Source organism: Salmo salar, chromosome 11, assembly GCF_965601325.2.
Source record: "Salmo salar chromosome 11, fSalSal1, whole genome shotgun sequence".
Classification (NCBI taxonomy): domain Eukaryota; kingdom Metazoa; phylum Chordata; class Actinopteri; order Salmoniformes; family Salmonidae; genus Salmo; species Salmo salar.
Window position 1 is genome coordinate 93,871,881 of NC_138301.1, and position 13,601 is coordinate 93,885,481.

Below are 13,601 nucleotides of genomic sequence, written 5' to 3' on the forward strand. Positions count from 1 at the left end.
CAAAGGTGTCATTGTACGCTGAAGTTCATGTTTTCTTTTAAATCCGCGATTTGGATCCCTCCACAGCCTCATAGAGGATCTAGATACATTTTCTAGCCTCTCAGGATTACAACCACCTTATGATAACTGTACTATATTATGTATTGGATCACAAAAAAATAAAACTTTTACATTACCGTGTAGTTTACCAATAAAATTGTCTGACGGTATTGTAGACATACTCGGTATACATATCCTGAAAGAAAGAAACGATCTCACTGCAATAAATTGTAATAGAAAGTTAGCAAAAATATAATATTGTGCTACCATTGAAAGGGAAATACCTTTCTCTTTGTGGAAAAATCACCCTGATTAACATTTTAGTCATATGCCAGTTTTATCACATTTCAGGTATGACCCAGATGCAGACAGTGTCGAAGAAACAAAAGTTTAATTCTAAAACGGGCAGGCAAACGACAGGTCAAAGGCAGACAGTACGATGGGGTAAGGTACAACATGGTAGGCAGGCTCGGGGTCAGGGCCGGCAGAACGGTCAAAACCGGAGAAAACAGGAGCACGGAAACAAACAGGGAAACAAATGCTGGTAGGTTTCACGAACAAAACGAACTGGCAACAGAAACAGAGAGCACAGGAATAAATACACAGGGGATAATGCGGAAGATGGGAGACACCTGGAGGGGGGTGGAGACAAGCGCAAAGACAGGTGAAACAGATCAGGGTGTGACCAGTTTACCTATTTGCTTATAGTCTTGCCTACACCTAGCGACCTGTTTCTAAAACTATAGGAGCAAAGAATATTCAATTTTATTTGGAATGGCAAGACAGACAAAATTAAACAGGCCTATTTATAAAATGAATATGAATTCAGAGGGCAGAGAGTATTAAATATTAAAGCATTTGACCTCTCTCTAAAGGCGTCCATCATACAAATATTATACTTAAATCCGAACTGGTTCTCCAGCAGATTAGTAAGAATGTCTCCCCCCATGTCCAAGAATGGCCTTTTTCCCTTTATTCAGATTACAACCTCTCACTTTCGGTTATTTTAAAATTAAATCAAAGCCTTAGAAAGTTGGTTGCAATTTCAGTTTAATCCATCTGAAAATACAAATAATACCACAAATATTGGGCTTACACTCAAATACACTAATTGATAGAAAAGCATTATTTACATAAGAATTCAGACCCTTTGCTGTGAAACTCAAAATTGATCTCTGGTGCATCCTGTACCATTTATCAGCCTTGAGATATTTCTACAACTTGATTGGAGTCCAGCTGTGGTAAATTCCATTGATTGGACATGATTTGGAAAGGCTTAATAAGGTCCCAAAGTTGACAGTCATTGTCAGAGCAAAAACCAAGCCACGAGGTCAAAGGAATTGTCTACTAAAATAAAGGTTAAATAAAAGATAAATAACTATAAAATTGTCCGTATAGTTCCGAGACAGGATTGAAAAAAATATTTGTTATTTATTTCACCTTTATTTAACCAGGTAGGCCAGTTGAAAACAAGTTCTCATTTGCAACTGCGACCTGGCCAAGATAAAGCAAAGCAGTGCGACAATAACAACAACACAGAGTTGCACATAAACAAATGTACAGTCAATAACACAAAATAAAATAAAAATAGAAAAATCTATGTACAGTGTGTGGAAATGTAGAAGGTAAGCAATAAATAGGCCCTAGAGGCGAAAATAATTACAATTTAGAATTAATACTGGAGTGATAGATGTGCAGATAATGATGTGCAAGTAGAGATACTGGGGTGCAAAAGAGCAAGAGGGTAAGTAATAATAGGGGGATGAGGTAGTCGGGTGTGCTATTTACAGATTGGCTGTGTACAGGTACAGTGATCGGTAAGCTGCTCAGACAGCTGATGCTTAAAGTTAGAGAGGGAGATATAAGACTCCAGCTCTAGAGATTTTTGCAATTCGTTCCAGTCATTGGCAGCAGAGAACTGGAAGGAAAGGCGGCCAAAGGAAGTGTTGGTTTTGGGGATGACCAGTGCAACGTACCTGCTGGAGCATGTGCTACGGGTGGGTGTTGCTATGGTGACCAGTGAGCTGAGATAAGGCGGGGCTTTACCTAGCAAAAACGCATAGATGACCTGGAGCCATTGGGTTTGGTGACGATATGTAGTGAGGGCCAGCCAACGAGAGCATACAGGTCGCAGGGGTAGGTAGTATATGGGGCTTTGGTGATAAAACGGATGGCACTGTGATAGACTACATCCAGTTTGCTGAGTAGAGTGTTGGGGGCTATTTTGTAAATGACATCGCCGAAGTCAAGGATCGGTAGGATAGTCAGTTTTACAAGGGTATGTTTGGCGGCATGAGTGACGGAGGCTTTGTTGTGAAATAGGAAGCCGAATCTAGATTTAATTTTGGACTGGAGATGCTTAATGTGAGTCTGGAAGGAGAGTTTACAGTCTAACCAGACATCTAGGTATTTGTAGTTGTCCACATATTCTAGGTCAGAACCGTCCAGAGTAGTGATGCTAGTCGGGCGGGAGGGTGCGGGCAGCGATCGGTTGAAGAGCATGCATTTAGTTTTACTAGCATTTAAAAGCAGTTGGAGGCCACAGAAGGGGTGTTGTGTGACTTTGAAGCTCGTTTGTAGGTTTGTTAGCACAGTGTCCAAAGAAGGGCCAGATGTATACAGAATGGATGTCGTCTGCGTAGAGGTGGATCAGAGACCAGAAGCATCACCAGCAGCTAGAGCGACATCAATGATTTATACAGAGAAAAGAGTCGGCCTGAGAATTTAACACTGTGGCACCCCCATAGAGACTGCCGGAGGTCCGGACAACAGGCCCTCCGATTTGACACACTGAACTCTATCTGAGAAGTAGTTGGTGAACCAGGCGAGGCAGTCATTTGAGAAGCCAAGGCTATTGAGTCTGACGATAAGAATGCAGTGATTGACAGAGTGGAAAGCTTTGGCCAGGTCGATGAAGACGGCTGCACAGTACTGTCTTTTATCAATGGCGGTTATGATATCGTTTAGGACCTTGAGCATGGCTGAGGTGCACCCATGACCAGTTCAGAAACCAGATTGCATACTGGAGAAGGTATGGTGGGATTCGAAATGGTCGGTGATCTGATCAATTATCGTAGAGTTATCGGTGGTGACAGTGTTATGTCGAGGCACAGATCTGGGGAAGGGTACCAAAAAAATGATTTAGCATTGAAGATCCCCAAAAACACAATGGCCTCCATCATTCTTAAATTAAAGAAGTTTGGAACCACCAAGTCTCTTCCTAAAGCTGGCTGTCCAGCCAACTGAGCAATCGGGGGAGAAGGGCCTTGGTCAGGGAGGTGACCAAGAAATCGATAGTAACTCTAACAGAGCTCCAGAGTTCCTCTGTGGAGATGGGAGAACCTTCCAGAAGGACAACCATCTCTGCAGCACTCCACCAATCAGGCCTTTATGGTAGAGTGGCCAGACGGAAGCCACTCCTCAGTAAAAGGCACAGGGAAGCCCGCTTGGAGTTGGCACCTAAAGGACTGTCAGACCATGAGAAACAAGATTCTCTGGTCTAATGAAACCAAGATAGAACTTTTTGGCCTGAATGCCAAGCATCACTCTGCAGGAAACCTGGCACCATCCCTACGGTGAAGCATGGTGATGGCAGCATCATGCTGTGGGGGTATTTTTCAGTGGCAGGGACTGGGACTCTAGTCAGGATCGAGGGAAAGATGAACAGAGCAAAGTACAGAGAGATCTGTGATGAAAACTTGCTCAAGAGTGCTCAGGACCTCAGACTGATGTGATGGTTCATCTTCCAACAGAACAATGACCCTAAGCACACAGCCAAGACAACGCAGGAGTGGCTTCGGGACAAGTCTCTGAATGTCCTTGAGTGGCCCAGCCAGAGCCCGGACTTGAACGGGATCTAACATCTCTGGAGAGACCTGAAAATAGCTGTGCAGCAACGCTCCCCATCCAACCTGACAGAGCTTTAGATGTTCTGCAGAGAAGAATTGGAGAAACTCCCCAAATACAGGTGTACCGTCCTGCAAAGCTGTCATCAAGGCAATGGGTGGCTACTTTGAAGAATCTAAAATATGTTTTGATTTGTTTAACACTTTTTTGGTTACTACATGATTCCATGTGTTATTTCATAGTTTTGATGTCTTCACTATTACTCTACAATACAATGTAGAAAATAGTACAAATAAAGAAAAACCCTTGAATTAGTAGGTGTCCAAACTTTTGACTGGTACTGTATATGTTTTTGTACTCGTTGCCTGATTTATGAACCATTTGTCTCTTTTCATTTGTGAGATCTTTGCCTTTTCCCGTGTTGATGGATGACAACGGGATTTTACATGTGTTACCTAATTTTTATACCCAGTAAAACAGGAAGCCATGGAAGGCCACAATACAGTTCCTTAAACTGAGATTCATTTTCAAAAGTAGAATGATGTAATTTAGTTTGTTTTTATTTCTTTAGGGGTGCCAACAATTTTGACAGCTATCTTTTTGAGAAAAAAATATTACTTGTTAAACAAAATCTCTGTCTCTGAGCAATTGTATTAGTATAATATAATCTAATTTCAAATTGTTTTGGCATACAATGTAGCTCCATATTTGTATTATCTATTTTATACAGTCTTTTTTTCCTCATTTTTATCAAGGGTGTGAATTATTTTGGACCTGACTGGAGGAGCAGAGGAGCAATTTACTAAGAGAGAACTAGCTCAGGCCTTTGCTGCTTCCATGCGAAAGGGAATTGTTTTAATCGTTTTACATATTAAGAGCCAAAGTCCTTTTGTGTGGAGATGTGGAGCGCTAAACCATTTTTCATGGCTGGAGTCACATTCATTAAGATTCTGTTTGATCCTCATTCCAGGGGTTCGCTGGAGGAGCTGAAATATTAAAGTGACAAGAATGAGTTGACACAGAGTCATTTAAAAAGTAGCGACAGAGCAGGAAACCATCTGCTTACTCAGTGGGATGTGTGTATGTGCTTATGTGCTAAACATGTCTTCTCAGTACAGTATGTGATCTGTAATGAGGTAGCAATTTCCCTTAATTACTTCTGTTAAGAAACTGTGTTTGCATATTTAGGTTCCTTTTTTGTTTTCGTTAGCCTTTCTGACTGAATGCTTATGGCAAATCAGTTGATCCTGGACTTACTCACTATACGTTAGAATAATTACTGTACTGTAGCATACCCTTAGTTTGAAGTTTTAGTATGTACAGTAACAGTCTGTACTAGAACTTAAAATGAAGGGTAAACTATGGAGAGTTTTCTCCCCCAATGTATTGCAACACATGAGGGAGTGACAGTACACAGCAGGGTGGCTTTCTTTGCTGTAATACCTGGGAGACAGTGGGTTAGTGTTTGTACTATACTGTACGTGGGCAGCATTCCCTCAGTGCTGTTCATACAGTAGGTGAGAATCTTTTTAACTCCTCCTTTTCAGAGGAACAGAAGTTTTTAATCTTTCACCTGCTAGCAACAGGAAAGCCTCTCTGCTCTGCTCTCTGCTTAGATAATGACTGAAGCTCCACTAATTTGTCCCTGAGTCTCTCAAACAGTGACACATCAGCGTTTATTTCCACCTCTCCTTATTAAAATACTCTTTGATTTATTTTACTGTCTTGTGTTCTTTATGGATGTTTTCACATTATTGTTAAATACAGTACTGTAGGTGTGGAGTCAGATTTGGAGTAGTTGTATTTGTTTAGTCCCATGGGAGCAGTGTGATATACCTTTTAGCTTAGTTTTCAGTGTCTGTGGGTTTACTTTCATAAGCATTGGTCTTTGTAAGTGGGCTTATCCACAGTGAGGAAATGTTTGCTTATGAAACATTGAGTCCAGACTGTAGGATTTGAGAGGGTGGCGCAGAATGCCACAGACTGACAGGCTAGATCCCTCTCTAATAATGGCTTTAGGAGGATCTTAAGGTATATGCCAACAACCGACACACATCCTTCTGCTCTATGTTATTCTATAGACCATTGATCCTTTATATATCCTATTCATGTAGGCAAAGCCATATATGTATGTGCATTTCATATAGTCCATGAGCCAGACTATTAGTTTCTCCCTTGTGAAAGGGCAAGGACAGAGTACAAGGAAATGAACTTGTTTGTCATTAGTGAGGATTAGCTTGGCTAACTCTGTATTGGGCTTGTCCTGTTGATCTTTCACAAGCAGCAGCGTCAGCTTCAGAGACTTACAAGCTTTTTGTTTATATACCATTGGATCAGGGACATAAAGGGGTCTGCCTGGCTTATTCGGGAAGCCGGTAAAATGTCATAGACAAGCTGTCTGACTGTTATGATCCCTTTCTTATTGTGACTGGAAACTGGGGGTGAGGGGCGGGTAACAAATGAGCAGGTTGATGTTTATTGGCATGAATCTTTCCCTGTGTCACGTTGTGTAGAGATGACCAAAACGCAGCGAGAATGTGGATGCTCATCTTTATATTTATTAAATAAAGAGAACACGAAAAAACAACAAAACAAAGAACGGCAGACGACAGTTTTACAGGCTATACGCAGCAGTACAAAATACAACTACCCACAAAAACCCCAGGTGAAAACAAGCTCCTAATATATGACTCCCAATCAGGAACAACGACGTACAGCTGTTCCTGATCGGGAGCCACACAGACAAAGAAATAGACAAACCAGAAAACCATAGAAAACCAAAACCAGAACATACACTAAAACCCCGGAATACATAAACCAAACACCCCTCTAATACTACACACACAACCCGAACCATATGAAACAAATACCCTTCTGCCACGTCCTGACCAAACTAAAATACAAATACTCCCTCTACTGGTCAGGACGTGACACCCTGGATGCAGAACTGAGCGTTTTCTGTCAGGTGGGCCAGCTGCAAAGTTAAAAATGGCTATATTGTAAAAATGTATGAAAACAAAAATGTGCTTTTTGGTCTTAATTTAAGGTTAGGCATTAGGGTTAGTAGTGTGGTTAGGTTTAAAAATCAGATTTGATGACTTTGTGGCTTTGCCAGCTAGTGACCACTGCAGAGCTGCCTCCACAGCAAGATTCAAGACAATAATTGCCAACCTGCAACACATTACAGAGTGTGTTGGCACGTTACATATCAATCTGATTAATTGATAGATGGAAAGTCCACCTATGTGTCCATCCGTCTGACCATATGTCTGTTGTGCGTTTGAATATGCGTGTGTGCTATTGTGTCTCATTGTGCATCAGAATCATCTTTCTCCTTCTGTTCAGTCAGTTGGATGTCAATGTTGGCTGTCAGTGTCAAGCTGGGGAGGAACAGGTAATGGCTTTGAGGAGAGGATTGCTCATGTTCTCTCATTCTGCACTTTTTCCTTTTTCGCCACTCTTTTGTGCTTTCGTCATTTCCCCCCAACCCTGTTCACGTTGTCCCACTTTACCTTATCCCACCTTATCATCCCTTTTCTAATACCTTTCCAGCACCTTCCCCGCCTCAGGGGTTCAGAGGGAGACAGAAATTGAAAGAGGAAAGATTTGGCTGATGGCGGGGAGATGGCCCACTTTGTTTTATGTGCTAGTTGTCAATTCCCTCATTGAATTTCCTCAGTGTTTCTAAAGAACCCCTTGTGAATAGTACCCATAACCATAACATGCCAATGTGAATTAACTTAAGACCTGTATCGAATAAATCAAATAACACAGACTTTTTTTACACCTGTTTGTGTGTGTATATGTGCCCTCTTCTTCTCTGATGTATGTGTCGTCATCTTTAATCTTCCTGTCCCATTGTTCTCTATAGACCACAGGTGAGTGGGAGCAGCCCCTGCAGAATGCTGAATGACAGCACCTGCCGAAGGTACAAACAGCAACACTACAAACAATGAGCTTCTGTTTAATATCAAGTGTTCATCTGTTTCCTGCTCCTACAAATTGCATCACTGGTGTGAGCTTTAATCAGGGGTGGGAGGTGACATAGAGAGAGAGAGTAGAGAAAAAATGAGGGACAGAAATGGATATATACTGTATGTATTTCTCTTTTTCATCTATTCATATGATGATTAACTAACTCAGGAGTACCTCATTTCATCATGTACTTATATATTTTCATATACTGTAAGCTATTGTGTAAGGACTAGCAAGCAGAGACCAAAACGGAAACCAATTCTTCTTCTGCCATGGGTTTATAGGTTTAGTTGAAGGACTGGAACCTAATGGTACTGACAGAAGAACACCGGGGGCTGTTCTTCACTGCCACGGAGGAAGCATAACTGAGCAGCTCAAATGCACATGAATGATGTTCTCCTGTTCTCCAATCCACACAGTGATTTAGTGAGAAGTGCACTGTATATTGCAAAGGAATCTGAACGGCAGCTTTATGATTCATTCTCCATCATGGTTCTGTCTGTCTGAAATGATCTCTGGCTATTTGCACCCCAAGTAGACCCTTAGACAAACACTGTGCTTTGTTGGAGAATAAGAGGAGAGTGGATGAGATGGGACAAATGTAGGTGGATGGTTGTTGCGAGGAGTGGGTCTTGGGTATGGTTATAGGGCCAGGAGATTTCCTTATTTTTCCAATCAGAGCATGAACAACTTTGGGCCCAAGTTGTAGTCTTTAACAATGTTTTTAATTCCCCAACTGTGGTACTCAGGGCTGTAAAAACTAAATGGGGCTCCTCAGGAAGGTGGTGTCTGGCCAGCTGTGGGGCCCCACGTGGGCCCTCTGTATTCCTCTGTGTTCCTGTTTTCTAGACGTCCTTTGATCAGATAATTGCCCCTCAAACCCAGAGTTTGAAGGCTCTGAGAGTCGCTATGGCGACGCGGCTCTCCATCCTCTTTTTCCATTGAGTAGTCTTTAGTGGGTCTAGCTTGTGTGGGAAGGATTGCCGGGGTTGCTGAAGGAAACAGCGTGACATGCTCCATGGGGCACACTGGCCAGTTATATTGTATCCCTTTGAAAACCAACACAAAAGAGCATTTTATATGTAATGCCAGTGTTAAATGAATCAGGTTCATGGTGAAAGTTAGGTCTGTATATGATTAGAATACAGTTTTACATTTAAAATGTAAGATAGGACACCCTTTGCATGGGTGGACTCCTTCACCCTCCGGAGATTTGCAGAAAATCACACAGAGGGACGTGTGTGGGTCTGTTGGTGTGTGTTTTGCACAGAGAAAAGCCCTGTGCTGAGTTGAATTGGTCTCCTACGCTGTGCAAATAGCCCATCTTTGTTGCTATGCTAATGCCCCACTACAGACCATACAATGGCTTCCAGATGCATAATGACACAATCAATCAAGCTAGCATCTTGTTTTATAGCAGTGATCAGATCACAAACACTCCAACATACACATCGCACCATACTAGATCCTCTCTCTCTCTCTCTTCTCCTCATCATTTCTGTCCAGTGCACTCTCTCTCTCTCTCTCTCTCTCTCTCTCTCTCTCTCTCTCTCTCTCTCTCTCTCTCTCGCTCCCTCTCTCTCTCTCACTCTCGCATTCTTTCTTTCTGACTCTCTCTAATGAAACCACAGAGTGCAGGTGTAATTAAAAAATATACATACACTACCATTCAAAAGTTTGGAGTCATTTAGAAATTTCCTTGTTCTTTAAAGAAGAGCCATTTTTTTTGTCCATTAAAATAACATCAAATTGATCAGAAATACAGTGGAGACATTGTTAATGATGTATATGACTATTGTAGCTGGAAACGGATCCTTGTACGCCTATGTAGATATTCCAAAAACAGAGGCCCATTATCAGTAACCATTACTCCTGTGTTCCAATGGCACGTTGTGTTAGCTAATCCAAGTTTATCATTTTAAAAGGTTAATTGATCATTAGAAAACCCTTTTGCAATTATGTTAGCACACCTGAAAACTGTTGTCCTGATTAAAGAAGCAATAAAACTGGCCTTCTTTAGACTAGTTGAGTATCTGGAGCATTAGCATTTGTGGGTTCGATTGCAGGCTAAAAATGGCCAGAAAAAATGACTTTCTTCTGAAACTCGTCAGTCTATTCTTGTTCTGAGAAATGAAGGCTATTCCATGCGAGAAATTGCCAAGAAACTGAAGATCTCGTACAACGCTATGCACTACTCACTGGCTCTAACCAGAATAGAAGTGGAGTGGGAGCGGGATGCCCCGGTGTCCAACTGAGCAAGAGGACATTAGAGTGTCTAGTTTGAGAAACAGACGCCTCATAAGTCGTCAACTGGCAGCTTCATTGAATAATACCTGCAAAACACCAGTCTCAATGTCAACAGTGAAGAGGCGACTCCGGGATGCTGGCCTTCTAGGCAGAGTTGCAAAGAAAAAGTAATATCTCAGACTGGACAATAAAAATAAAAAAAGATTAAGATGAGCAAAGGAACACAGACACTGGACAGAGGAACTCTGCCTAGCAGGCCAGTATCCCGTTGTCGCCTCTTTACTGGTGTTTTGCGGGTTTATTTAATGAAGCTGCCAGTTGAGGACTTGTGAGGCATCTGTTTCAATTTGATGTTATTTTAATGGACAAAAAAAAATGTTTTTCTTTCAAAAACACGGACATTTCTAAGTGACCGCAAACTTTTGAACGGTAGTGTATGTCCACCATTCATATCAGCGTGCCCCCCCCCCCCACACACACACACACACACACACACACACACACACACACACACACACACACACACACACACACACACACACACACACACACACACACACACACACACACACACACACACACATTATAGTAGGGGAGTGTCATAAGCTTACTATGTTATTGGTTTTTAAAGCTTGTTATTGTGGAGCTTTCAACTTTGACTTGCTGTCACTAGTTTTGAATTCCTTTGCATTCTTTTTTTTATATCCCTGTGACATGCCTCAATTGCAAAATACAATTTGAACTTCCTGAAATTATTCATACTAGGATAGACAATTGGCACGTCAGTGATGGATATCAACATCACGCATTCGATTTTTTTCTTATTTTCATATCTGATTATGTTGCCTATACATTTTTTTGTGTGTGTAAGTAGTTCAGGGATGTTACTGGTGATTTCTGTGATTAGCTCATCCACCAGTCTGTTGTGAAAAAAAGTGATTCTTTGCTGTGGGCTGATTTGGGTATATCTCTATACACAATTATTCCTACAAGAAAAACAAAATGATGCTTATACTTCCATAATGCTTTCTGTTGCTGATAGACTTGTAACTGTAGGTGACTCAACACAAAAAACTATTTCCCCCTAAAATGCTATGGCAAATGCCTAAGAGATTATACGAAGCTCCAAGTAAGCACACAAATCAACACAGAAGTACAGAAGATTCTGAAATAGGACATGGTTTATTGAACACTACAAAGCATGTTTGACATGGGCATGAGTGATCAGCTCTGACATCCTGCAAACCTGTTTATACAGCTTCGTAAAAAAAACTCCTGCTATAATAAGAACAATATTAATAATAATACAATTATTTTTTATGAAACAACATTACTATCAACTCTTCCATCTTTCAGTAGACCCATATTTGACTGACTAATGCTACTGAAATGGTTGTAAGATTTGTCTTCTGCATACATCAGTCCCAAGTCTGCAGTCAACCGTTTTACATCATAAAAGGATTATGTATTATGCTTATGGTTTGCAGTAGTGACATTTTATTATTTTCTTAAAGGCACTTTGGAAGTCTTTGTTGAAATATGCGTAAATGATGGGGTTCAGTAGAGAGTTGGAGTACCCGAGCCAGTTAATGACGTCCTCGAGCCACTTTGGCATTTGGCACGACTGGCAAAAGGGCATTACCAGGGCGACAATAAAGAAAGGCAACCAGCAAAAGATAAAAGTGCCCATAATTATACCCAGCGTCTTCACTGTCTTGCGCTCTCTGGCCATGGCCATCTTCTTCTTTGCCTCCATGTTCTTATCTTGTCTGCTCTCAAAGAGCGGCTCGGAATTGGGGTTGTTGGGGAGTGGCAGGTTGTTTTTTGAGTTGCTGTGAACCTCGATGATCTCCAACAACTCGCCGTGCTTGACCGCACCGTTTACGCAGGGGGTCGGTTTGGGCTCCACGCTCCTCTTCCAGCTTTTACTCGGGTCCCCGTTGGTCCTCTTGTGGAAAAGAGCAGGGGACAGTGCCAAACAAGAATCAGACACTTTCTTTTTCTCTGTTTTACGCACTGTTCTCCTGATTCTAAACCTGGCGGCTTTGAATATCCGTCCATATAAGACCAACATGAGTATCAACGGAATGTAGAACGCGCCGAATGTCGAGTAGATTGTGTACCAGGGGTCTCGACTTATCATGCACTGCTCGGGATTAGCTATGTCCTCCGCTTTACTACTCGGCTGGGAACGCATGATCAACATTGGTGGAACAGAGATGGAAAACCCGACAAACCAAGTGACACTGATCAGAACGGCCGCTCTTCTGGGCGTCCTCTTCTTCATATACTCTATAGGTTCGGTAATGGCCCAGTACCTGTCCAAGGCGATGGCGCAAAGGTGCAGTATAGATGATGTACAACATAACACATCTAAAGAGATGAAAATGTCACATGGTACCTGTCCGAGAGTCCACCTGTTTAAGACTTGGTAAAGGGCCGCCATGGGCAACACCAGAACCGATACCATCAGATCAGTCACGGCCAGAGACCCGATCAGATAGTTCCCTACATTCTGAAGATTTCTCTCCAGGGCGATGGCTGCAACCACACACGCGTTCCCAAATACGGCACAGAGGATAAGCACGGCAAGGAGAAAGGACGTGAAGATTTGGGAACTTAGTTTCACCTCCTCTGCATCAGCTGTCGAGGTTTCGTTTTGGAAATCAAATGGAAACCATGCGGCCGTCGTGTTGTTTCTTTCCTCCATGTTGATTAAAAAGGATGCGCTCCTCAGTTACTACGTTTCAGTTCCAGTGCGCAACAGAGCTCCATCCTTGGAGAGCATTTGGTGATCTGAGATGGATTCTTTGCGCCCTTCGCATAGCATTGCATACACTCCATGTGCCGGGGGGTGAAGACTGACGAAACCGTATATTTATACCAGTGATGGAAAATACGTCAGTTGCCTGTGAGGTTGAAATAACGATTTTCTGTGCGCACCAACAGGTGGGCTCTCTCTGGGAGAGTGCGGGCAGTGAGATGCAGGCGCTATCGTCACTAGGACATTACCAACAGGTTTTGATAGAACAGCAATGACAGTGAATTGGCATGGAATATCCCACCTCCCCCCAAACACACACCAATTTTAAAGGTTTATGTATTTATTATTCACAATGTTTTGTCAAGAGCAATAGCAATTATTCTCGAAAACCACAACTAGAACGGAAACAGTAGGCTACATATGCCTAGCCTTTCTCAATGTTAAAAATAATAAAAACGAATCTGCCATTGCTGTTCTTGCTTCAAAATAAAGATGTTGAATGTATATAAGTTTCCCCTCAGATCAGAGAGGAAACTTCTATACACCTCGATGTGAGCAGCAGGGCTGATGCTGCCACCTGGCGTAGGCCTAGATGGCAGCGTGGATGACTTGTGTGGTATGGTACATATTTTTATTCTTTTTTGTTTGTTAGTATAGTGCATCTGACTCTCCGTAACTACAAGCAATGACGTAATTGTCCTCTAACTTTCTGTATTCCACCAAATTATTC

At 42.0% G+C, this 13,601-nt stretch overlaps 1 protein-coding gene across 1 annotated transcript; it reads right to left on the reverse strand.

Moving 5' to 3' along the window:
* Positions 1-11,326: 11,326 nt before the first annotated feature.
* On the reverse strand, positions 11,327-13,173 carry LOC106563372 (5-hydroxytryptamine receptor 1A-beta). Its single transcript, XM_014128875.3, has one exon. It carries the CDS (start codon positions 12,815-12,817, stop codon positions 11,582-11,584), a length of 1,236 nt encoding a protein of 411 aa, XP_013984350.2. The 5' UTR covers positions 12,818-13,173; the 3' UTR covers positions 11,327-11,581.
* Positions 13,174-13,601: the final 428 nt, after the last annotated feature.